The sequence below is a fragment of the Lipotes vexillifer genome, unplaced genomic scaffold (assembly GCF_000442215.2).
Source record: "Lipotes vexillifer unplaced genomic scaffold, Lipotes_vexillifer_v1.1 scaffold445, whole genome shotgun sequence".
Taxonomy (NCBI): domain Eukaryota; kingdom Metazoa; phylum Chordata; class Mammalia; order Artiodactyla; family Lipotidae; genus Lipotes; species Lipotes vexillifer.
This window is the reverse complement of record NW_006774995.1, coordinates 219,407-246,906: the sequence shown is the minus strand read 5'-3', so window position 1 is coordinate 246,906 and position 27,500 is coordinate 219,407. Positions and strand designations below refer to the sequence as shown.

The 27,500-nt window shown below is 36.9% G+C and overlaps 1 protein-coding gene across 2 annotated transcripts in view; it reads right to left on the bottom strand.

Moving 5' to 3' along the window:
* Nucleotides 1-22,497, bottom strand: part of PLPPR4 (phospholipid phosphatase related 4) — a 39,085-nt gene extending 16,588 nt beyond the window's left edge. For both annotated transcript variants that reach the window (XM_007449601.1, XM_007449602.1), the window contains exons 1-2: nt 22,128-22,497; nt 1,661-1,846 (exon numbers count right to left, since the gene is read on the bottom strand). In XM_007449601.1, coding sequence (XP_007449663.1) covers nt 1,661-1,846; nt 22,128-22,205 — 264 coding nt within the window. In that variant the 5' untranslated portion in view covers nt 22,206-22,497. The remainder of the gene's footprint in view (nt 1-1,660; nt 1,847-22,127) is intronic.
* Between the last annotated feature and the right edge of the window lie 5,003 nt (nt 22,498-27,500).

The following is a 27,500-nucleotide window of genomic DNA, read 5'->3' as shown; positions in this document are numbered from 1 at the left end:
CAAGAAAGAAAGCGTTGACCCAGAATCCCCCAGAAAGCATCCTTAATTGCATACTGAGAATTTATTCCTGGAAATGAGGGAGTCAGAGAAGAAGGAACACAATGATGAGGCCAAGGTCATTGTCTCCAGGACATGTAACAGTGTCAGCAAAAGGATCAATATGAGATCAACGATGCTGGCAGGGAGAGCCACAGTTAGACTTGCTTTCCTAGCCACTTAGTAAAACACCCTAGGGAAGAAAGACTTCTGGGTATATAAAAAGCAAATTATTTAAATGATTGAATATCAGCATAGTCTTTTCAGCAGAATCATGAGCATTTGTACAGTATCTTATGTATTTTATTTCAAATACTATATCAATTACAATAAATTTCTGTATTACATTCCAACTAGGAGAAATGCTTTCTGGTCTACTAGATTTAAAGCATATATTCTTTCTGCTCTTGTCAAATGACTGGATGATATAGATTTCTTATAAGTCATTTAGAGGAATGACCAGCAAATGCTGTTATTCTGAGCAATAATGCACTTTAAATATGTTTTTATTAGTCTGAGTCTCAGCTACTTCCGAATACATCGTTAATAGTTACAATCACCCCAGAGTTACTGAAGCTCAAATAACTCATTTATTTACGAAGTATTTTGAGATCTTTTAAGTATGATAACGTTCTAGGAAAAATTAAGTTCCAGTTTTATCTTCTGAGAATATTTTATATAATTTATTTATAGTGTAGATAGCATGTTATGATTATTTAATATAGGGAAATTTTTTAAAATAAATAAATTTATTTATTTATTTATTTTTGGCTGCGTTAGATCTTCATTGCTGCTCGCGAGCTTTCTCTAGTTGCTGCGAGCGGGGGCTACTCTTCTCTGTGGTGTGCCGGCTTCTCATTGCGGTGGCTTCTCCATAGCTATATAAAAGTATAGGTCTATGCAGAGACTTTTCTAAAACTGCTGCTATACTGAACCAGAATAGACCAATTCATTAGGGAATCTTATAAAAACTCCATTCAAATACAGCTCTTTATTTAATAACCACTTCCTCTGTCATTCATGAGCATGATAAAAGTAAAGTAAGATTTCCTACTGTTAGAAATAAATATTAATGCTGAAACATGTTTCTTGTCATTTAGGTAGATCCTGGGGGTATAAGAGATGGTGTAAAAGCTAGGCTAGTGTTATTTATTAATGAATTTATTGAAAAGTGTGTTATTCACAATGTGTATGTTGGCAAACTAAAAACAATTATGTTTGTAATTCAATTTCAGTAGGTTAGGGCATTTCTTTATGTCATATATTTTAAAATGCAAGTGCTTGTTCTGAATCTAAAGTATTTTATTTTGTGTGTGGGGCAGGGGGCAGGAATGTGAGTTGTGCCCTCTTCCCTGTACAGTTGTGGATGCCCAGTGCTCAGAATCAATAAAAAGTGCTAACCTGGTAAAAAGTGAGAGCAACATGCACTTTTGAGAAGAAAGTCTGTTTGCTATAGAATTATTTCTTCCCCACAGTTTCCCAGACTTCAGATATGACATGAAAAATACTTTAATGAGGAAACATATCAGAATTTTTTTGGTTTACTTTTAACCCATTTATTACATAAATGTGGTCATTCTTCATCTTCTGGGGCTGACAAACACAATTTGGGGGCAATTCTTACCGTAATTGCAGGTCCAGCGAAAGCCAAGCTAAGCAGCATGAGGAATGGAATTGCCTCCTGTGTGGGTTCAATGTATGGCATGCTAAGACTCCGGTCATAGCAGCTGAATCCAGAGTGCACAGGTTTGAAGACATCCGTGAGTTCCAGGAAATACAGACTAACCACCGATGATGCCAATATAGGCAACTGAGAATTAAGGACATAGGAGATCAATTTATTCTTATACACAGGTCATACATAGAATCAGTATATCTTGAAATAAGAAACATGTATTTCTCCCTTTTACCACTCCTCTCTGATCTCAGAATTAAAATCATTCATACTTACTATTGCTTCTGCCTTCAAAATAAAGCTCCAATTCATCCACCTCTGTCACCAGCCTGCTCTGAACCCATGTCATGCCTCCCCTTTGCTCTGGGATCACCTCCTAAATGCTGTTGCATTTTCACGCTTACCCTCCCCACCTCATCTATCCATTTTCTACCCAGCATTCCAAATATTCTGAAAATGTTTTGGGTCATAACACTCCCCATTTTAACTACTCCAGTGGTTCCCATTCTACTTGAATAAAATCCAAATATCACACCATGGAATGCAAGTTTCTGCATGATCTGGCTCTTGCTTCAGTTTCTTACATCTTTTTATACCATATTTATACTATTCCCCAGCTCCCTACCCACTACAATCCAATGGGACTTCACTTTTGTTTTAATTGAGAAATAATTGACATCTATCAACCTAAAACATTATATTAGTTTCAGGTGTACAACATAATGATTCAATATTTGTATATATTGCAAAATGATCACCACAATTAGTTTAGTCAACATCCATCACTACACATAGTTACAATTTTTTTTCTTATGATGCATACTTTTAAGATCACTCTCTTAGCAACTTTCAAATATAATACAATATTATTACCCATAGCCCCCATACATCCCCAGGACTGATTTGTCTTATAACTGAACGTCTGTAACTTTTGACCCCCTTTACCCATTTTCCCCACTGCCCGTTCCCCACCAATCTTTTCTCTGTAGCTATGAATTCGGTTTTTTATTGCTGTTGTTGTTTTAGATTCCACATATAAATGAGATCATCCAGTATTTGTCTTTCTCTGGCTGCCTTATTTCACTTAGCATAATGCTCTAAAAGTCCATCCATGTTGTCCTAAATGGCAATATTTCCTTCTTTTTGAGGGCTGGGTAATATTCCATGGTATATATGCACCATATTTTCCTTACCTATTCATCAACTGATGGACATTTAGGTTGTATCCATGTCTTGGCTACTGTAAACAATACTATAGAGAACATAATGGGGGCATATATCTTTTCCAGTTGGTGTTTTAGTTTTCTTCAGATAAATACCCAGAAGTGGAATTGCTGGATCATATGGTAGTCCTATTTTTAATATTTTTAGGAACCTTCATACTGTTTTCCATAATGGTTGCAGCAATTGACATTCCCAAACAGTGCACAGTGGTTCTCTTTTCACCATATCCTTGTCAACACTTGTTATTTCTTGTCTTTTTGATAATAGCCCTTCTAACAGGTGTGAGGTGGTATCTCATTGTGGTTTTAATTTACATTTCTTCATGATTAGTGACTTTGAGCATCTTTTCATATACCTATTGGCCATCCATATGTGTTCTTTGGAAAACTGTCTCTTAAGAGCCTCTGCCCATTTTATAATCAAATTGCTTGTTTTTTCTTGGTTTTGGTTTTTTTGGTTTTGGTTGTTTGTTTTGCTATTAAGTTGTATGAGTTCTTTATAAATACTTTGGACATTAACCCCTTATAAGGTATATGATTTATAGTATTTTGTCCCACTTGATAGGCTACCTTTTCATTTTTTGGTGGTTTCCTTTGCTGTGCAGAAGCTTTTTAGTTTGATATAGTCCTATGGTCTTCACTCTTTTTCTGTAACAGTCAAATTCATTTATACCTGGGGGTTTTTGCATTTGCTTTTCTTCTTCCTTTTGTGCTCTCCCCCAGATATGTCTGATTGGCCTCTCCTCATCCTTTAATGATGACTTCCTGTACCATCCAAGGTAGTCATTGATCCATCTTTCCCTCTAAACCCTTATCATTGCTTGATTTCTTCATAACTGAAATTGCCTTGCCAATTGAATACTTCACTTATTTATTTTTCTTCTCCCCCATCTCTCACTGAAATACATGCTCCATGAAGTAAGAGTCTGTCAGTGTTATTTATTTTTGGGTCCCCAAGGCATAGCATTGTTCCTGGCGCATGGTAGGCATGCAATACATCATTTAACAATTTAATGAAGCAATAATTCTTGTTGATAAATGACTAACTGAATAAACAAGTAAATATTAATTCATTACCATAGCTAGACAAGATTTACCAAATTTAGCAAATGAAAATACAGGTCACTCAATAAGATTAGAATTTCAGGTAAGTAATAAATCATTTTTAGTGTTAGTGTGCCCCATGCAATATTTGGGAGATACTTATGCTAAAACTTATTTGTTGTTTATCTGAAATTCTAATTTCACTGGACATCCTCTAGTTTGTCTCCTAAACCTAAACTAAGCACAATTTAATTTTTAGACTTTGTTTTATGGATTCAGTTATTCATTCCTTCAACCTACAATGTGCCAGGTACTATGTGGGTCCTTACTATAATATGGCAAACAAGACATGGGCTTGGTCATCAAGGATCATAAGCTTAGTGAGACACCTGCTCTCGGCTAGAGAAAAAATACTGCAAATATATTGTTGATGCTAGTCCTTTCAGAATCTGAAGATGCAGATTTCTGTAACACTGAAAAAATTATCTAGTTTAAGGCTTTGTTGCTTGTGGAGGATACAATATTTATTTAACAAAACAGAGCAAATTTTGATAAAAATATTATTGACCATCCATGATTTCTGTCATTTGGTTTAAAAAATAAACAAATTTACAAGGCAGCATTATGTCTTCTATTCCCAAGAGGTTTTTTTTGAGGTGAGAATTAGGTTTATTGGAAAAATTAATAATGTATGAAGATTAATCTGACACTTTCTGTTTGTCAGATGGATGCTTTCCAATAAAGAGAGCAAAAAGCATGTCAAAACACTTACATTTTCTTATTAGAATCCATTATCATTTGACCACTCTGAATATCTGGTCATTCCTCCTCACCACTGCCCTCTCCTGTAAGGAATAGTAGCTTCCAGTCTTGACCAATAAATCAATACTTCATGGTTCATGTGAACAATTCATATTTTCCATTTAAATCCACTTAAATATATTTTAGTTTTAATTTAAGAAATACTTGAAATAGCACTTAATGTGCCAGGCAATTTTCTGTTTTAGAAATTTTAATTAATTTTATTCATTGATATTAACTCATTTAACTAAAAACTATGACATAAGTGCTACTATTAACCACACTTTGCAGGTAGATAAGGCCAGTCTCCTCTAGCAAGTGGCAGAGGTTGGATTTTGAAGCCATGAATTGTAACCTCTACTTAACCACTACTCTATGCTTCCTTTCCAAAAATGGGAGTAGAGTTTTAGGGTAATGAAATACAATTAGCATCAAAGAATGGGGGTACAGTGTAGCCTACAGTTCTGTTTAATGAAGAGTTTCTATTTGCAAATCTGTAGTTAAAAATATGTATCACTTAGCATAAACTTTATCTTGAAAATATGGTTTCAATAAATTTAGATTAAATTTCTCTCCTTTAATTTGAATGTTAAATATTTAACCAGATTTGATGATCTACATTCTTCCCTTGATGACATTAGTTCATATTTTAGGTCTTCTACATAAGACATCACCCAGATAACAACTGATTACCTCATTTTTAAATGTTCATGCCCTAGTAAAGTGAATTTGATGTCTTCTATAGAAAGGTGAACAAAACTTTATCAATTTGGTAAATCTAAAAATTAAGTAAATCTTCTCTCTTAAGGACATTCTTCACCATTGAATTTTGTCAATTACTTCAGAATCTTCTCAAATGTGCCAGTGAAGATATTACATAGCCATGGAATTAATGTGCTATTCCGTGTGTATGTGTGTGTGTGTGTGTGTGTGTGTGTGTGTGTGTAAGTGGGAAGAGACACTCAGAATTCTACATACTGTAGTGAATCCAGTGGGGCCATATGGTTTCCAAGTCACCTAGGAGGTTCTTTGAAAATAAGCTCTTCTGTTCACTACCAGTGTGACCTTGGAAATGGTTTTCTTAAACCTGTTTTCTTATCTATGAAACAGGTACATTGCTAGTACCCATTATCACAGGCAGTTTAAAGGATTAAATGAAGTATTACAAGTCATATTCAACAATACCTGGAGTGAAGACTAGTTTGTAAATGTTAGTTTTATTGTTGCTGTTATAACTATTAACAATAATATACTCATCAAGTGTCACCTTTTTCACTTGCCTTACTTGGTGATCCTTTTTGAGAGTAATTTCCTCTTTCTTAATTCCCCAGTACTTCTTTTTACGAAATTTCTATACACAGTTCTTTATTATAGTTATCTGGTATAGATTAGTTATAGCTTTTGTCCTGCTTCTCAAACGAAAATCTCCTTAAGATAGAGGCCTAAGCTTACTCGTTTTAATATTTAAACTAGTAATATACATCATAGTGTCTTTCAAATATATATGCATGCATACAATAAATTAATATATGAAAGAAAATATGTTCTTCATTAATATTATGTATTTTAGTCCTTTCAGACATCAGCCTTCTCGAAACTGCCAATTTTTCCAGTTTTTTTATCCATGTATTTTTCTATCCATATATTAATATTTTTTATAGTTCTATTGAAACATGTTTCAAGACCTTCTTCTGTCTTCAAAATAAGAATCATATTTTTCTTCCCTTTTGATATTTGTTTCTCTGACTTTTTAAAAAAAGTATCTTTTATTCTTTGTCTTTTACATCAGTTTTGGTTTTTAAGAAAGAGGGATTTGAACAAAATGTTTAGAATATTTGAGGAAAAAGTAACTTTAGACATTGTTTTCCTATACTGTATTTCACTACTGGTCAGTGTGATGGATTAAATGACAATGTTTGCTTCGAACATCCTTGTCTTTCAAAGGTATCTTTTAACTTTTGAGGTACTCCACGACAACCTTCTTTTGAATGTAAGAAATTTAACAGATGGTGTGTGCTAGCTTTGGCATAGATATAGAATTGATATATATGTAATAAAATCATCTTTTGATTGCATTTAAAATGAGATTTAAAAAGAGATTTTAAAAGGTCTATATAATCAGGCATTAGGAATTTTATTCTCTAGTTACATTGTAGCCAAAAAAAAAATGTGAACAGTGCTACTTTTATGCAGCAATACAGAGAAGGGAAATTATCTGAAGATTAGGAAAACAGTTTTCAAAAAGAAAAGATTTATTCTTATAATTGTCTTCTGCTAAGGAACTTGTGAGTAAAAATAATAGAGCAATTTTTAAAGAGAAAAGTATAACAGTTTTAGAGAACAGTTTTAGAGAATGAAATGTGTTTCAAAATACAGCATTTGCTAGATAATATTGATTTTTCTGATGCCAGTTTGAAAAAGGCAAATATAAGGTATATATCAATGTTAGTGAAACATTTTATGGAATCTATCATGACATTTTATCTAAGTCATATAGCTTACTTGCTTTTAGCATCTTGATAATAACAAACTTTTACTTCTCGTTCAGGTAGTTCACTTGCTCTTAGCCTATAGACATGTCAATTCCATTCTTTTCCTTTTTCATAACCATGGTAAATTCAGAGTGCTCTCAGATACTCATAAACTGGTAGGATCATAGTCACAGAGGGTCAATTATCATATATGATATTAATGGTTCATTTAGTTATTCAACCAACAAATATCTATTGAAACCTACTAATTCTAGGAGTTGTTCTACATCCTGGGAATACAGCTATGATAAAACTCCAAGTCCTTATTCTGATGAAGATTTCATTCTTGCTGAAGAAGACAGATAAAAAATTAAAAAATTATAATACTAGAAGGAACATATATTATAAAGATGATAAAACAGGGGACTGTGGTAATTGAGTGCCTGGATTGCTATTTTAGATCAAGGAAGGCCTATTTAATAGGAATCATTTAAACAAAGACTTGAGTGGGCAAGAATGAACTAACCATATAAAAACCAGGTAAGAGGCATAGTCAAAAGGGAGCAGTGATTGGGCTTCCCTGGTGGCACAGTGGTTGAGAATCTGCCTGCCAATGCAGGGGACCCGGGTTCAAGCCCTGGTCGGGGAAGATCCCACATGCCGCGGAGCAACTGGGCCCGTGAGCCACAACTACTGAGCCTGCGCGTCTGGGGCTTGTGCTCCGCAACAAGAGAGGCCGCAACAGTGAGAGGCCCGCGCACCGCGATGAAGAGTGTCCCCCGCTCGCTGCAAATAGAGAAAGCCCACGCACAGAAACGAAGACCCAACACAGCCAAAAGTAAATAAATAAATAAAAAATTTAAAGTGACATGTCATTTGGAAAAAAAAAAGGGAGCAGTGATATAAGATGAAGTCAGAGAGATGGATTTGGGATCAGACTTTGCAGAGAATTGAAGGCCATGGCAGAATTAGTGTTTTATTCATTCAAAGTACATTTGGAAGCAACTTTGGAGAGTTGAAGCAGAGGTGCAGGAAGACTTGAAATATATTTTACAAAGATCACCCTGGCAGTTGGGTTGAGAATGATTGTGATGGGTCAAAGATAGAAGCACGGTAAAAATTAGAAGGCTCTTCAAAACCCAACAAATACTTATCTAGTGCCTGGTATGTGCTAGGCACTGCCCTAAGGGTGAAGAATATAAAGGTAAACAAGATAGAGAAAACTCCCTGCACTTGTGGAGTTTACCTGCTAGTGGATGCTTGGCAATTGCAGTAATCCAGGCAAGAGATGATGGCAGGTTTTACTAGGATGTAGAGAAATTTCCAGATTCTGGATATAACTTTAGAGAGAAAAAGACCAGACTTCTTGATGAGTTAGATATTGAAGAAAAACCAGTAAGGGTTGATTTCAGGGATTTGGGGCTTGAGCATTTGGGCTGGGGCTGTTATTTACTGGGATGGGGAAGGCTGGGAGAAGCTTAAGTAGGAGGAATCTAAGGTTTTGTTTTGGAAATAGGAAAACTGAGTTGCCTCTCAGTTATCAAAATGTCAAAAAGAGAGTAAGATACTAATCTTGGGCTAAAGAGAGTCCAAGGCTGCAGGTTGAGAGTCATTGATACATGATGACTTAAATAACATCATTGATGTATGATGATTTAAATAATATCATCTTTACTTTTGAAGAACAACACTTGCACAGGAAACTTCAAAGTTAAATTAACTTGGTTTTGATATGACTAATGTCACAAGAACCAAAGAATATAATTGTGTATCTTCATACTACTCATATGCAAGAGATAACCTAAGAGAAAAAGAATGTTTTTTATATTAATAACAAATTTTAAATGGGAGGCTTGGAATCAATTCTGATAAGTATCCCCAAGTCATATAAAATGTGAACTTTAAAACATAAATACATTATATTCAAATGAAATTAAAACAGGAAGAAATATTAGCAGATCAAAGTAATTTTATTAAAACTGGTGGCTGATAAGCATGTTGTCATAGGTCAACACACACAGTGATGATAGAATTTTCCATTTCCTACAGTACAGTCTTTAATGACATTCCTTAGCATTTGGGCCTTGTAGCTAATACAGATAAATGTTTCCTTTAAACATTGACAACAATAATAACTAATAATATAGTACAGGGCTTTGTGGTTTATAAAACTACTTTACCATAATTGTAGCATATTTAGGTTATAACTATATAGATTATAAAAAGCACACTAACACTTGTAGGGTCATTAAGAGTAGGTCAGAATGAGTCTATTACATTACTCAAGGTCTAAAAATCTAGTTTTCGCCAATAGAATGGATGTGGCTTATATGACATGCATAGTTACCAATTAAAACAGGGCAGTGTAATTGAGGAAAATCAATGCTGGCCTCAGAACCAGCAAAACCCAGTTTCTCTGCTCATTTATTCCACTAGCTTCTGGGATTTGGAGCAAGTCACTTAACCTTCCTGGATCTTACTTGTCATCAGTGAAATGAGGGGCTTTTTACATTGCCATTTAGTTCTAGAATTCTCCATGTGCTGTCATGATGTAAAAAACATTCCTCACGTTTCTTTGACAGTCTCACTAACATATATTAGATTTTTTACCACTATTCTCTCTACAATTTGTTTCATCTTCCACAATGCTTCCAGGCTAGTTTTTCTAGAATTCACATCTAATCATGCCTTTAATAGTGCCCCATTAATTACAAAATAAAGTACAAATTTCCTAGAATGACCTTTTGCATTATGCACGATCTTTTGTATTATGGCCTCAATCTGCCTTTCTTGTTTAATTTTGCTCTTTACCTACTCTCCACTCTTTCAACCCATGAACACCTATGTTCCCATTACACTGATGTTCCAAACAGACATGTTCTAGTCTCTGCTTTACATTACATTTTCACATTTGTTTCCCATAAAAACTGTCCTCATAAAAGGTAAGATCACAGAATTTTTTCTCCCTGAAACCTTCCCCATGCTCTCCATTCAGAACTGAAGATTCTGCCTCATGAACTCCATATATATCTTTATTGTAAGACCTGTTAGTCTGCCTTGAATTGTAGTTATCTGTATATTACCAGCCCTTCCCTTAACATCTGATACTGCAAAGTGAGGCCTTTGTAATTCACACAATGCTTTGAAAATTTTGGGTGTCCAGAAAATATTTGCTGAATTTAATTGAAAGAAATCAGGACATTACTATTAAATAAACAGAAAACATGGACAATTTCTGAATAATACATAGAAAGTGTTGAGGACTTAGGTGCCAGAGACAGTGCTAAGTTATATAATAGATTGCTGCATTCAATCTACACCTTATAAACCGTCTATTGGTATCGTAATTTACACATGAGAAAACTGAGACAGAGATAGGTCACATAAATTGGCCAGTGGTCACAAAGCTGGTGAGTGGGAGCATCCAGATTCCTACCCAGGTGCCTAAGTCCAGGAAACATGCTCTAAACTGCTTTGCTCACGGGTCTCAAAACGGTTTCCCTCTCAACATTGCCACAATGGTTGCAATTCCCAAATGGGAAGAGGGCTTGCAGAGGGTGCGCGTGGTTCGAAAAAAGACTCCCTTGCTCTTAACTCTTAAATACTCTTATTAAACAGTTTCTCTGAGGACTTCCTATCACTCAAACTTGAAAATTGCTTCTTTTGTGCAAATCTAATATCTATCCTTTCTAGAGGTCGTTTCACTTTGTTACTGAATTTATTGAACACCTCCTCTTACATAAAAAGAAAAGAACATTTATTGACTTTTTATTTAGACATTTCCCCATAAATTATCTAATTTAATACTCACAACCTCCTTGGGAATTTTAAGATACATTTTAACATGAAGACCCTGCTCCAGATAAAGTAAACAGCATGGCTGGCTTACAGCAATTGGAACCTGATCTGTTAAATTCCTGGAAGCATGAATCCCACTACACCCTGCTGCCACTTTGGTACATTTCACCATTGCCATCTGGCACTAGTCTGGTGCTTTTCAGGAAAAAGTAGCCCCAGGCTTCAGTGGAAATGCCAATTTAAAGGACAGAAGTGAGAGATAGCCATGTGTACAAGGGGGTTGATGGCACCAAGAGCGAAGGGGTGGCAGGCACTTTCAAATCATATTCTTAATTTTATGGTATTCCAAGGTCTTGAATGTTCTTTCCTGTGCAGTTTTCTCCAATATTATTTTAATTTTTTTGGTAATATCTCAAGAAACTTTAATTATATCTTGGATGTGGTCTGCTTTCATCTTCACTTCTGTTTTCCCTAGTGAATGACTTCTAATATAAAATATCAGGAATTGGGCACATTTCAAGCTCCAGATGCTTTCCTGTCCTGTTTCCTTTGGATCACTCTCTAACTGCACAGAGATGGCCCGATGAATGCCTCTGTCATAGCAACTGTCATATGGAATGACAGTTGCTCCTTCACCTTTCTCTCTTATTCAATGAAAAGACCCTTGGGAACAGGGAAATTGTCTCTTTCACTTCTCTATCCCCAGGGCCTTATATTAGGCAGGACCTGACATACTGGGTACCCTCAATGTACCAAATTAATGTATGTATGGATGATGATTTGAACAGAACTGTTTACACAGTTCTCATAGTGTAGTTAACATGATGAAAGAAAAATCCCCAAGTTAAAAGATCCTTGTTTACTTCCACCATAGAAAATGCTTCTACTGTGAATTTCTAGAATTCTAATAATTTTTGTTAACATTAAAGAACACAAAAAGCTCAAATTGAGTCCTCCAAATAGCAATGGTAATTAATAGGGAAGAGAGAACAGATCTAACATATATGTTAGGTTTAATGGGAAAAATGTGTTCTATGTCTTTATGCCCAAATATAAATTACATCTTTACAGCTCTAAAAAGACTAATTACAATCATTCAATGATCTAACAGTAAAGTTTAAAATAATGGTATGTGGCTGTTTTATTACCTGAATATTGATCTAGCATTAGGCTTGGAGTAGTAAGCTCTGCCATCACCAGCTTTAACCTCAGGTCCTGACTTGTATAATTAGACACAAATACTATATGTATTGCCTTGGAAAGCATTTTGTTCTTTACACCTAGAGACTAAGACCTGAGGTTGGGGACTTATATTTCAATTCTTAAAAGTAATTGCTTTGGAATCTTTCCTTACAGCTGTAATTTCTTTACCCTTAGAACATATACCTGTCTTTTAAAAACATAGGTATGAATCACAATTTAATTCTACTAATATTTGCCAGGTACCATTTTAAGTTCATACTTTTACATTTCTGAACTCATCCAATCTCCACAATACCCCTTTGATAAAGGTACTATTATTATCCCCATCTTACAGAAGAAGCAACTGAAACATGGAAAAATTACATGGTTTGTGAAAGATCATACAGTTTATTAGCTAGATTATAAACTCAAGAAATCTAGCACCTGAGTTCACGTTTGTAGTCATTATACCTACTACCTCTTGCTAAAAATTTTTAACACTGACCTTACCTTCCCAAAGACATTGAGAAATAGCAGAAAATAATATAATGTACATTTTCTTTATATACTGTGAATGTCACCCGACAACTTTCACTATTTTCACTATTAGTGGGATTACATTATTTATATAGAAAAAAAGCAAATATATTTTGACCTGAACAGTCTTATAAAAGAATACATAGTACCTTTGGGGTCCAACATATATTTCTTAATACCAAACAAAATAGGAGTTAAGGAAAAAAAAATATTGTCATTGTAATAATGTCAGAGAAATTAAATTAACCAAAAATTCTGTATTTGAGATATGGAATAAGAGAAACAAATTTATGATTTTGAGATCTAATGTGATAATCTTATATGCACATAAATTAGTGAATTAAAGACATCAATATTTTTAAATTACTTTTTTTGAGTTGTTTACTAAATTCAGGTATCAAGTTTATCCTTAAACCATTTTATTTAAGCACTGTAAAAGTTTATATTTTCTCTTATATAATAATTAATTTATCTAACAAACATTTATTGAGTGTGTACTATGTGCCTGATATATTTCATTTGATCCATAAATTATCCAGAGAATGATTTCTAATCTATTTTCAGAGATGAGAATTTAACAATGTATCATGAATCACTCTCTTTTTCCAAGCTTGTCTCCTACATACTTAGATCATACTTAAATGCACATTATGAGCCCACCTTCAAGATTAATGGTTTTCCAAGGCTGCTTAAGACATTATTTACTTGAATGTACCTGTGAAAGGGATTGATGAATATAAGAGATATTGAAGAGGGGCTCTTAATGTGGGACATTAAGAACTTTTATTTTCCAACATCTTAAAGCTGTGATTAAATTAAGTATAATTGTACTATGTTTCATTGTGAGATGCATCGAAAAGTCATGAACAAATATATAAAACAAATACAATATAATATGGGATACAACTATATCTGACAAAGAAGCACATATTATTACTAAAAAAAAAATGTTATCGTTGGTTCCACATAGCCACAAAAAAATTGTCTTTGCTGGCATGTATATGTTATGTAACTAAGATAATTTTCTATGAAAATTAAAACAATAAGTCCTTTGTTTAAATGATGCCTCTTTGAAAAGACATCTCAAAATCATTTGAATGATGCCTCAAATCTCAACTAATCCATAGGTATACTCTAGATCATAAAATGAGCATAAGTATTATTAAGAAATGAGGCTCACAGACCTCGGAGATTGATTTAACCTTCATCACCACTTATTTTATAGATAAAAATGTCTCCACTGGCTAAGAAATGTTAAGGAAAAATTTATAACTATCAGTCTTGTTTTACTCCATCCATTCAGGCAAACTTTATTGAAATCCTACTATAGATTAGGAAGTATGCCAGTAATGATTCCATATTATTTCCATTAATTTAACCAAAAGGTACATAATAAGAAATAAATAAATATTTATTCAATGACTAAATGAATTTTCATGGAAGTACAAACAGAATACACCCTGGTATTTTACTTTGGCACCCCTTTTTGAAGTGTATTTAATATAAGATTCTTCTCTTTTAGACACTCCATGAAGGCCCAGTTTCTGAAGCATGATTAGAACTTTATTAAATGGCGATTTTACCGCTAAGGCAATCCTACAGCACAGGCTTTGGTGAGGACATTAAGTTGTAGACAACATATCCACACATATTTCCATGATTCTCACTCCCCAACAACAGTCCACTAAATGAACTGATACCTTGTTTTCCTTTTCCTGAACACACATTGATTTTAAATACCTGTATTTCCCCTTCTCTTTAATTTATACCTCAATGGTCTAATGTCAGTTTTAGAAGAATGTACAGAAGCCATCTTATGATAGCAAATAAGAAAGCAGTTATCCTCCTTTATGTTGATTAACGTAAATGTTTTGTGATTGAAAACAACCAAACAGTGATGGACCTAAGAGGCAATTGATTCAGTGCCTAATTACTGACAGGAAAAACAACTCAACATTAATTGTGTCAAAATTAGCATTTCTGTCCTTGGCTTTCACATTCCAAAATCCACTTCACTGTGAGGAAATGACTCCATTCCATAGTAATCTGGAAGTACATGTCTCAGCTAATTAATTCTAGAAGAAACCAAAGAAAGCTGAGAGATTCATAATTAGACATTTCACAGTTTAAATACAAACATTTTTCTCCTTGTGACCCACAGGGGAGAAGAGCACTGCTTGGGTTTTAGGCAAGTTCTTGGACCTTCATGAGTCTCAGTTACTTAATTTGTAAAACAGAGTTAATATCTACTCCTCAGTTGTCTTTAAAGGATCAAATGAATCAATGTATATGAAAAAATTACATTAAACTGTAAAAGAAAATTCAGTTATTTTGTTACTGATGTTGTAAATTGTATCCTCACTCCTTCCAATGTTTCCACTTTCCTTTACTGTCTGTCAGAGACCTCATGTCCAGAGAAGTAATTGTGAGATTATAGGTAGACAGTCGGGCAGTGAGAAAGAAATATATCACGTCCAATTTTATGATTTTTAGCTGTAACCATGCTTTTCAAAGAGCCTAACAATTTAGAAAAGCAGAAGATCCATTCGTAATTGCTTTAACTTGTTTAATGCAACGTGGTATTATGAAATACATAAAGGTACTTAGATGGAACTTTCAAACAGCCGGCACAATTTGTTCACGTGTAGGATTAGAATGGCCTGTATTGTGTTATAATCCAGGGGGAAACCCTCTAACGTAAGGAATTCTACAAATAGTATAATTAGAAACGAGCACTAGAAGTTGGGGGACAGGCTCTATTCTTGTCTGATATTAACCATAGTGTGTTTTTAGGTAACTCAGTTAACCTTTTCAAGCCACAGTTTTCTCATTTGTGATAGGAGAATCAAACCAATGCTGTGATAGGAGAATCAAACCAAATGTCCTGGGAGTACATGATTTTATTAGACAATTCTGTAATAAGACATTTCCTCACTTTTTGTTGTTGTTGTTGAGAGCTTGCATGAGAAATAGCCTGTGATGTATACACATACTTGGCGGAAATCCTTGTGATAATATTTGTAACACATTCCTAAAGTAAACAGTAACAATTGTGCCCTAAATGCTTTTTAATTTAACAAGCTAACTTAAGACAACTCAAATGCCTAAAGGAATCTCCATGGCTTTGCTCACAGATGCCCATTACCCTCACATGCCCTTCACTCCTACCTTCTATTTTTCTCATGCTTTTTCTCCTAATCCTCCTTGGCCTGGCCTCTCTCTGTTTCTGTTCTCTTAGGAATTCTTTCCTCCACGCTCTATCATTCTCATAGACATACACAGTCTACTTTTCTAAATTTTCTTTCCGTTCCAACTCTTCCCTCTCACTCTACCCGGAGCTCCGTGTTCAGTCGTCCTCTGCAGAAGCCTCTTGGGTACCATTTGTGCTTTCCCAAAGGAAGCAGCTTTTTAGGTAGACAGTCATTGTGCCGTCTACACAGCCATATTAGAATTAATTCAGTTACTCTAGGTGAGAGATAGCAATAACAAAGCCAAGTTCAGTAGCTGAATGAAGAGAAAACTCTATTCCACAACTCAGACAGAAAGAACCTCAACAGGCATCTTCCACATACATGCCTTCAGACACCAAAAAGCTAGCCAAGTCACAGCAGAGACAGGTCTCCCCATCCCACTCCCTCACTAAGTTTAGCATTATCATTAGAGTCATGTGTGAGGTGGAGTGGGGGTAATGGTAATGCAGGAGGAGATGGAGATGGACAAGAACCCAAATCGTGCCTCCTTCACTTAAGTGCTGTGTCCCCAGAAAGATATTTAGCTCTTTGAGTTACAATTTGCTGATTTAAAAAAATAACGATAGGGCTTCCCTGGTGGCACAGTGGTTGAGAGTCCACCTGCCGATGCAGGGGACACGGGTTCGTGCCCCGGTCCGGGAAGATCCCACATGCCGTGGAGCGGCTGGGCCCGTGAGCCATGGCCGCTGGGCCTGCACATCCGGAGCCTGTGCTCCGCAATGGGAGAGGCCACAACAGTGAGAGGCCCGCATACTGCAAAAAAAATTTTTTTAATTTAAAAAATTAAAAATAAAAAAGATAAGGATAATAATGCCTTCTCGATATTACCTTAATACAAATAATCCAGTTCTCAGGATTAAAGATAATGTATACAGGGTCTGTCATATAAAGGAGGCTTGAAATTGACTATTCCTTGTTATTATTGTTATCATCATTATTAATATCCCTTTGAGATTGGTAGAAGGCACCCATTTTTTTCCTACTAGAGGAAAGTAGGACAAAGATTACTATGAGTGATTTGTCCATGAAGACACAGTAAGATAGTGGGGGAGCCTAGGAGTAGTATAGAATTCCCTAACGGCGGGTTCTATGTTCAATACTTGGTCTCGGTATTTGTGGAAATGTCCTCATTTAGTCTCTGTGAAACTTAGGACTCTATTATCATCTGTACTTCATTTCTGTTTTTCACCAAAGGACTTTGCACATCGTGACCCTAAAAGAGGAGGAAAGATTTGTCAGCTCATCTCTGTTGGTAGATTTGGACTACTTTGAGTGGACTATCTATGCCATCTAGAAAAGGGAAAAAACCTACAGCTACTATTTTGGTACGTGCAATGCAGAAATGTTGTCATTTTGCGCTTCCTACTGATGCTAAAGTTTATGTAAAAGGAAATCAGCTAGCTATATTTCCCAGCAAGATCATATGAGTTATATAATTTTCACATAGATCTTGAGCTAAAACAGAAATCTTGTGAATTAATGTTTGCTACAATTAAGATACAGTGGACACTTTCCAGTGGGAAAAAAATTTAAAACATATTAAGGTCTGTCAAGACACCATAACGTCTAGGCATGACGTTCAGACTGAACTAACCAGGTTATCTTTGCTCAAACAAAGGCTTTTTGAACTTCCTCAGGCAGGATGGTAACAGAGAAATGATGGCTTTTACTCCTGAACACAATGTCTAGTTTACTGACCCTAAACTGTAGTAATTAACCTGCATGAAAAAAATCCTGAAACATATCCATTGTTAAGTACAATATTCAAATTAGTGAAAACTTTCTGTATAATTTCAAGTCTGTCGTGTTTACAATATTTTGAATCTGTAATACTTCAGGTAGAGTTATTTTACACTCAGTGGAGAGAGGCTATTCCTACTCCCTCTGTGTTTGTGCATGCCTGTGTGTGTGTGTGTGTGCGTGCGCGTGTGTGTGTATGTGTATGAAAAACAAGAAATTTCAAACTATCTGCATCTATAGCTTTATAAAAATACTTTGCATATAGGTCAAACAGTGCTCTTTTATCTCCATAAAGTAAACATTAGATGAGTAATAAAAATGTATGCCATAAAGCAGAATGTTTAAATGAGAAGAATCTTTTTCCCATTTATTTATTAAGAACTTGTATCTTTTTGGTTTAAAGGGTAATTTATCATTTGTTTGTATTACATACTGAGTCAATGTGAACCCATATCTTGGAACAGGATTACTAATGAGAATGAAATTGTGAGTCTGAGCACAGGTGGGGCCGTTGTAACGCTTGTCATAAAGGAAATGCATTAGGCACACAGACAACCAGCCTTCTCACATATAATATTGGGTTAGTAAGCTGAAAGACCTTTTACTATTTCTAGGCGTGCTGCCGGGTGCAATTGCACTGTAAGTGATACAGCCATCACTTGGAGAGTGCTTTGGAACTTTAAAGGCAAGAGAAACCTTTTCTTCAGTGGAATGTTCCTTTTAACTTGCTTTCTGTTCAACCTGATAAAGCTTTGGATATGCTTGTTTGAGAGTTCCTTTCATAATTTGACTTTTCCCACATCGAACAATGCAAAACTGAATTGTCAAACTTGTTTATAAAGTGAGGTACCATCTTGGAAATCATGGTGTGTTTTCAAATCACCATGTAATATTGATATTTTTAATTACTGTCAACCATAAACCCCTTTATCAGCATAAACAATTGGCAGCATAAACCAAAGATGTAAGAAAAAATTAGTTCTATCCATTAACTTAACGTTTGTTTAATATCGAGTTTGGTGGTCAGCTGGGACATGATTACCTGATTTTAGTGACTGAACACCTTGGCCTATATATAGGATATAATCTCTATACCCTGACACCATGCAAAAGAAACTGATACATCCTGAGTGCCTACTCTAGCTCAGGTATGATATATGGTATCTTTCATGCTTTAACCTCATAATATAGTCTAAGATATATGGTTATTATAATTTCTATTATATATGAATACATATATTTATATTACTTCATATAATTTCTATTACATATGTAGAAACTGAGGATGAGGGAAGTAACTTGGCCAGAATTATCCAAGTAGTATGTGGCATAGGTGATATATGAACCGGGTCAATCTGTCTGTAAGGCCCAGGTTTTTCTGCCTTAATTCAGTCTAACTTGATTTTAGCCTCCTCTGGTTGGAATGAAAGTTGCTCCTCAGTTTCCTAGTTAGTTTCTTCATATTTCATGCCTATCATGAATAGCAATTTGAAACAGCCTGAACTGCTTGAAGAAAGGCAAAGTTTACACTGTCCATGGTGTCACTGACTTGAGACCCAGAGACTGTTTTCTTCTCTAAACTTTCTTTAGAGCATCTTCTGTTACAGAGAAACTTTATTTGGGATGGTAGAAAGATGTGTTAGTCTTTTCCTGTATTATTTCTGACTTTGGTAATATGTTAAGAAAGGCCTTTCTCACTGTAAAATCTAAAAATATACTTCTGTGTTATTATTATTATTTAGTTTTTTAACTGTTTCTTAAAAATCTAAATCATTGGTTTGTCCAGAATTTATTTTTGAATGGTATATGGTAGGAACCTAACTTAATTCTTAGGTCCTATTTTCTCCTCAAATTCTGGTCCTTTTTGCCTCTTTTTGTTCCTTAAATTATTGTCTGAAGTAACAGAAAAGGCTTGAAATATATTCTTCGGGCTGATATGTGATGAAAGATTCACTCATGTTTCTCTTTTCCATTTTAATTACAAAGGTCTGGGGAAACTATGTTGGAAGCAAAGTGCCATTACTCTAGAGCACTTTACTGACATGTTAATTCATGCTATATTTATTCATCCTCCAAATCAGCTACAAAGCTCATTCTCACTGGCCTCAAAATGAGTCATTCCAAAGGAGTTCAGTAGTGCATTCTGTCAACCCCTTAAATAATTGGCGTAGTAATGTCTTCCCCCATTTTCTGGAGGCTCTTTAGAGGTTCATCATGCATTTAAGTTTCAGAGAGATCATTTGCAATCCAATTTCGTGGCTCTCCCTTAGAAATCTGTTACCCTCAAGACATAATGTCATAAATGCGCATTGAAACTCCATGAACTGTCCTCAAGTAATTGTTCTATAGCTTGCCCTGCTAAGGAATTTGTAGAGGGTATCTGAATGGGTCAAAGTGAAGGTAATGATTTTGGGCTATTTCCACTCATGGAAAAGAATTAACATTTGTGAGATGTTTGTTCCTACAGACACATTTCAAATGCATTATGAGGCATTTTTACTTTTAAAATTTTAGATTAAAAGATAATGTACTCCTGTTAAAGGTACCTCAAAAGTGCACACATAGATTCTTTTAAGGCACATCCTTAATTCTCTGGTTTGCGTCCTCTTTCATGAAAGTATTTTCCTCGAAGCCATACAGCTGCAATCCAAATGTGGTCAGCTTCTAGCTGACCTCAGGTGCTCCATCCTGGAGGCAGAAGCCAGCAATTAACTGATGTCTCCTACCTAGACAGATGTAATAGATCCAGACGTGAATGAAAGTGCTTTTGGACAAAACCACAGTGGATTAGCAATGCGACAAGTGGCCTGACAGGATTTAACTTCAAGGCAGGGATCCTATCTCTATTCCTTTACCCCTTTCACCATGTAATCTTCTGTGCCCACGTTTTTTCTTGATAAAACTCTTCATTAACTTTCAACAAAATTATCTAAACCATGGCCTCAAAATCCCTTGTGAAAAGAGGAAGGGCAAAAATAAATGAATCAATTAATTACTTTAAATAAACAGGTCAGTTTTTTTCCTTCTTTTCTATGGGTCATGGATGAAGGAGTCACCCATCATTTCTCTGAGACTTATGCAAATCACGTACATTTTTCTTAACACTGAAACCATTTTTAAAATTTGCGAGACCTAAGAGAAACTTGCACATATACTGCTGTCTATAAAAACAATCTGACAATGTCTCTTCTCCCAAGTTTCAAGAGAGTAACTATCCCTCAACACAGATAAGCCTCACAATCATCAAATACAGAATCTACTATCTGTAGTTGGAAGTGCTAAACCTCCATATTTGGCTGAAAAGGCAGCCAAAGAAGGATATTTATAATTCAGCAACAGTCTTATAATTCTCTATGCAATCCAGGCTCTAATTACACAGAATATAGTTTTATGCTTAAAACCATATGATTTCACTAAACCTATCCAATACATCTCTTCTCTACCTATGAATTAATAAACCTCTTGCTTAAAAATGTCTTCCTAATGCAACGGACCACAGTGCATGGAATCACTGTACCTGTCAATCTTTATAACCCTCCCATAAATTTTTCTTTCTTAAATGCTGCATTTTGGTAAGTTAGCGGTTCGTTTATGAATACATCTGCATGTTAACTGCTTATCTGTAATACTGCTCAGCACAGGATAAATGCACACGTACAAATCATGTAAAATCAGATGATGTCACTTATTTTAAAAATATTATACATACATACATATACATATGTATACATATACATATATTTGTGTATATGCAGATGATTTTTGTTAACCATGGAAAAGGGCCATCCAATTGATGCCTAGAGATGTGGACCCAATTTTAGAAGCTGATGTGAGCACCATAGTAATTTTAATAGGGGTAGGGCTTTTGGTTTTGTGTTTTGTGTAATAAAGCAATCAATATTCCTAATCCTACGTAAACATCCCCAGCCCCCATACACCCCGGGCATGGCTGTTGTGTATTTGAATTCCTATAGAAAGCTCACAGAGTTCTAGATACGTAGTCGCAGGTTGAGGACACAAATCCCGAAACATCGGTATCATGGCCCCTCTGGGCCACTGATGACGCTGTGCACCCAGGCAGTCCAGAGGGCCAGGGAACTAGCCCCACACTCACTCACACAGGTATCTCCCGTCTGCAGGCCACCTAGCAGTGGCATCGCTACTGTTAATCACCCCTGGCTAGCGGGCACTCACAGGCACACTCGGGGGAGCTCCCGAGAAAACTGGGGGAAGGGGGAGCGTGGGGCATTTAGGGGCAGCAGCGCGCACCCAGGTACGGGCTCCGCGCCTCCAACACCGTCCGGGACCCGAACTGGCTCCGGAGCCACCCGGAGGATCTGCATTATGCCAAGGCGCTGGGCCAACTCACCTCCACGAAATAAAAGCAGGGCAGGAGGGTCACGCTGTCCTTGATCACTTTGCCCTTTGGCCTCTCCTTCGCCGACATCCCTGCCGCCTGCCCGGGTCTGCGTTTTCCCCGGGGCGAGGTGTGCACAGCGCAGCCGAGGCGAGATGCCTCCTCCAGCCGCAAGCGCCCGGCGCCGCTGATGTCACATTCCCCGCGGGCACCGCTGGAGCCAGCGCGGTGCAGGCAGAGCCCCCGCCTCTCCCCGCCCCTCTTTGCAGCAACCCAGAGGCTCCTAGAGACAGCAGGTCCTCTGCCTCCCCTACTCTGGCTCCCACCTCCGGTTTTTCTCGGCGGAGACGTCCAGCTCCTTCCTCCAAGCTGTTGCTGCAATGGCTTCCCCTCCCAGCCACCCTCCCTCTGCTCTCCAGCGCCCTGGCGAGGCTTCGCGGCGGTAGGGGCTTGACGTCAAGAATCGGAAAAGAGGGACGCACCCCTGGATTCTGCAGCAGCGAGGCTGAGGAGACTAGGCACCCACGCCCCCTTGGGAAGCCTCCTGGATCCCTCTAGGAACTCTAACTTCAGGATTGCTGGAGAGCAGAAACCAGGATCTTGCGCACTGACCCACAGCGCGAAAACTGACCTCTATCTGCGCGAAATTAAAACTTGGATCGCATACTGAAAAGTAGGCCGTGGTGGGAACTCTTTGAGAGCTGGCTGCTATCCAGGAACGACTTCCCCGACTGAGGACTCTCTGCCTAGGAGACTCCCTGGCTCCCTAGGATATGCCGACTCACCTGCTGATAAACATTCACTATTGCCTGTCTGGGAATGGTGAGACATTAATGGAGGCGGATGTGTGGGCATCCTCATTGAGTCCAAAAGCCAGGGTGTGCTGTTACCTCATCATCACACCCCCGGAACCACGTCAGTACTACAGTCATAACCGTAAAAGTAGGCACTTCTCAGACATTAAGAATACAAATTAAGTCCTTCACTTTTTGGTGATGTTCTTGGCTTGTCTCAACTTTGTGATTATTTTGGCAACCCAGAAGAGTTCAAGGATACAGAGGAGAAAAAACCCAGAAAATATAAAACGTTGTATTATACTAATTAAGGTAACCCACTTCCATGATAACATGCCCCGGTCATTTCCAATATCTTCAAAGTCTCCACTTCGAGCATCTGAGGGCCAATTCCTACCTCACTTTTCGACTCACTTCTTCAATTGCCAGCTTTAGCTTGGCCTTCTATCCAACAAACAAATAAACAAACACATAGACTGGGTAGCAAAAAAAACAGACATTTGTTCCTCACCATTCTGGGCACTGGAAGTCCCAGTTCAGGGTGCCAGTGTGATCAGGTTGTGGTGAGCACTCTCTTTTTGGATATATGCTCACATGCAGAAAAAAGAGAGATACTTTTCTGGTCTCTTCTTATAAGGGCACTAATCCCATCATGAGGGCACCACCCTCATGACCTCATCTAAATATAATTACCTCTCAAAGACCCCCACCTTCAAATACCATCACTTTGGAGGTTAGGGTTTCAACATATGAATTTTGAGGGGAAACAAATACTCAGTCCATTGCATACTCCAGTAGATCTTTGGCAGCATTGGGACAACCTGATCTACCAATGTGCACATTTCTGATCTACCACTGCCACTACCACCTCATGCCCTCACCTTCTACCAGGCTTAGGTTTCAGAGTCCAACAGTATAATCTCTCAGTTCCCACTCCTTGTTCACCACACTCACCTGGCAAAATCACAGCCCCAGTTAAGCCCAGTTCTCTGCCTTTACCAGAATAACTGAAGGTGGATGGAGAAGAACACACGACCATGTTGTCTTGTGTCACACTGGACTCATGACCACAAGCTTCAAATAGTCCCCACTACCTCACAATCCTAGTAGTTTTTCCATAGTCTGTTCACGTTCTCACTCTCTGAGAACTAACTCATACCTTCTCCAGTCTCTTCAAATCTTGACATTTTCAGCTAATGACTTCAACTTTTATTTCACTCAGAGAATGTAGGTAATCAGGAGAGAATTATGCCATCTTCCAAAGCTGACTACTGGCCTCCAACCTCCACCCTCCACACCTACCTCCATCTCCGTCCTGGACTGGCACAATAGGCTCCTAAGTGTTCTACCAGCTTCCACCCTTGCTACCCCTATAACCTACAAACCACTCCCTATACAGCAGCCAGAATGATCTTTTGACAAGTAAATCTAATTGTGTCATTCTGCCCAAACCCTCCAAGAGCTTTCCATTACATTCAGGAGAAAATCCAAACTCCTCACCTCTTCCTCAAAGCCCTACCCAAGGACCCTGCCTGATTCATGGACTCCATTCACATTGCTTTGTGCCTTATTGGTCTGGCAGTCCCACTCTAGCTTTGTACTGCCTCAGGGACTTTACACTTACTGTTCCTTTGTCCAGGAACACTGTTCTGCCAACATCACATGGTTTAAGCTCTGGCTCCATTCATACCTTTGCTCAAATTTAAACTCCTCAGGGAAGGTTTCTTTGACCACTCACTCCACCTAAACAGCATTAATCATCCCAGGCCTCCATTACTCTACTCTTACACATTATTTTCTTTTTTTCTCATAGAACTTATAGCTATATAGTTTATCTATCTATAACTAGTTTATAAAGTATTTATTGGCCAATTTTTTTCATTGCCTTCCTCTCTCACTAGAATGTAAACTCTATAAGGTCAAGCATTTCATTATCATTATGTGTCTGGCTACTGGAACTGTTCCTGGAAAATAACAGATGTTCAGTAAATATTTGTTAAAGAAATGAGTGACTCAGTTAAATTACATGATGCATATAAAATCATGTAACATAGCTTCTTCCACATGCTAAATGTTCAAGAATTGTTAGTTGATTCTGTTTATTATCGTGTTATCAATCAGCTATACTTCTCACTACTACCAAAGTTACTGTGTGTGAGTATTGTTTTTTTCCATTTTCTTAGTATCCAAACAGAATTTACAATCCTTGGTAGATGTAAAAAACAAGTTAGAACATTCCTGAATTTATCATCCTGGAAACTCAGCATTTATATATGAAGGGAAAGTGAAACATAAGTCTAAAACTATAGCTCCTTAATTTCATTGGCCAGGAGCTGAAAATATGTGATAAAATATCAGAGATGCATGCTGACCACACCTCAAACTTCAAGAAAGTATTGAGACATAAGAAAGGTACTCTCCTTTCCTCTCTAGGTAGTTTGACCAGCTTGACCTGACCACGTGGTCAGGGATCAAGAAATGCTTCTGAATTCAAAACCAGTTGCTATTGCAAATTCTTTATCCCTCCCTTGCCCAGATTCTCTTTCCTTCTTCTTTCCTTCTTTTAAAACATTCTCTTTCCCATCTAAAATCATTTCAAAAAACAATCAAGCTACTTTATGCAATACCTGAAATGCTAAACACAGTAATAATGCCTTACATTGGGGTAACAGTTGATGCATTTTACCTACTTAAACGGCAAATTGTTTCCCTATTTTATAGAAAAATCTTCTAAACAAAATTCAGAGATGGAAAATAAATAAATAAATAAATAAATAAATAGTTGAACCAAAGGAGAATGAGATTTGGAGTCAGAAAACCTGATTTGTTATGTTTGAAATCTTCTCCTGAGCAAGTCACTTAATAGCTCTCAGCTTCGGTTTCCTAATCTATAAAATGAGAAAAGTATTGGTACCAACTAACAGCAATGTTCTATAGCTCAAATATGACAATATATGTGAAAGCAGTTGGTAAATTGTCAAATTGGTCCATCCATTCATACGTTCATCCATCCAACCTACAAATATTGATTAATTCCCCCACTATGCAAGAGGCATTTTTCTTTCTGGATACTCACAGGAGAAAATAGATATGATACCTTCCTTCACAGAGCTCACAGTCAAATACAGGTGGAGAGGGGAGAGACAGAGATATTACACTAGTCATAGCAATAGAAAACACATGATGCTCACTGCTGACAAAGCACTGTTAAAAATGCTTTTCACATGTTACCTCATTTAATTCTCACAACATCCTTAAAACTGGGTACCACTGTGTCATATGTCTTCAGTAAAAGAAACTGAGAGTTGAAGAGGTTAGTTATGATTATGCAAGTGCAACAAGTATAATTACTATAATCAGTGGAGCTGAGATTTTGAACCCAGTGGGTTGCTACAGCTTTGTGATCTTAAAGGCTGCACATACTGCCTCTCTTAACAAACATATAATTATATCCTGTGATATATACTGCTGAAAAAACCATTAGGATGCAGTTGTAATTACCATGAGAAACTTAAGTATGGTGACCAAGGAAGACCTTGGGAGGAGTTGACATTCAAGCCACTTATGGCATCGAGGCTCCTAGAGGACATTCCTGAAGTAAAAAATATGCTCCATCCCAACTTCACCATGTAAATCCACTTTTAGGCCAAGGACAGAAATTGTATGTGGAATGTTGCTTCAGGTATGCTAGCTGCAGGTCCTCATAATAATAGTGGCATTAAAAACAATTTAATGTGCCTCACAGAACTTGAATATTTTCCGTGGAAATCCTGTTCCAGTGCATTCAAATGAAAAACGGCACCCACTGAAAAAACAGCACTCTGACATTTCACAAGACAGTGTACTTCACAGCACAAATAACCTGGAAAAAATATGCCTGAAAATGCATTTGACATCATCATTAACACTGTCAAACTCCTGAGATAAGAAAGAAGTAGATTTTCTACGTATTGGTTTTGGTTGCCCACAGCCAAATACAAACTCTTGTTCAGCTTCCTGGCAACAATTCATCCTCAGGATATTTGTCTGACATTTATCTTTAAGATCATAAAAAGGTGTATTTAATTTAGTAATGTGTTTCCCAGAAATCAGCTCACTTCATAGCATTTCGAGAAGACAATGTAAGCTTTTATTTCATTTTTCTAAGAGAGAGAGGTTTAAAAGAACTGAATATGCAGATGTGTGAAGGAGGAAAAGTACTGGAATGAGAAAAGTTCCGGAAGATGGTAAAATGATGTTACAGTTCTGGCCTCATCCTTGACTAACTAACTGTGAGGCTGTGGAGAACATTTTACCTCAGGGACTCAGTTTCCTCACAGAAAAATGGAGTTAAAATGGTGAAGCGGACATCTGTTGTTTCTGTTTGTTCAAGATCCATTGTTCCTTCCTCTTGAGTCAATTTCTTGAATTTTCCTGATGGATCATCCCACTCCCCACAGTCAGGGATCCACAGCAGAAGTAGAGAGAACAGCAATTAATGTTGGTCTTTCAATTCTCAAACTGCCCTTGTTTCCTTCCTCTCAGAAGTCTGGCTTTTCTCCTTTTCTTTTTTTTTTTTTTTTTTTTTTTTTTTTTTTATATCGTGGGCTCT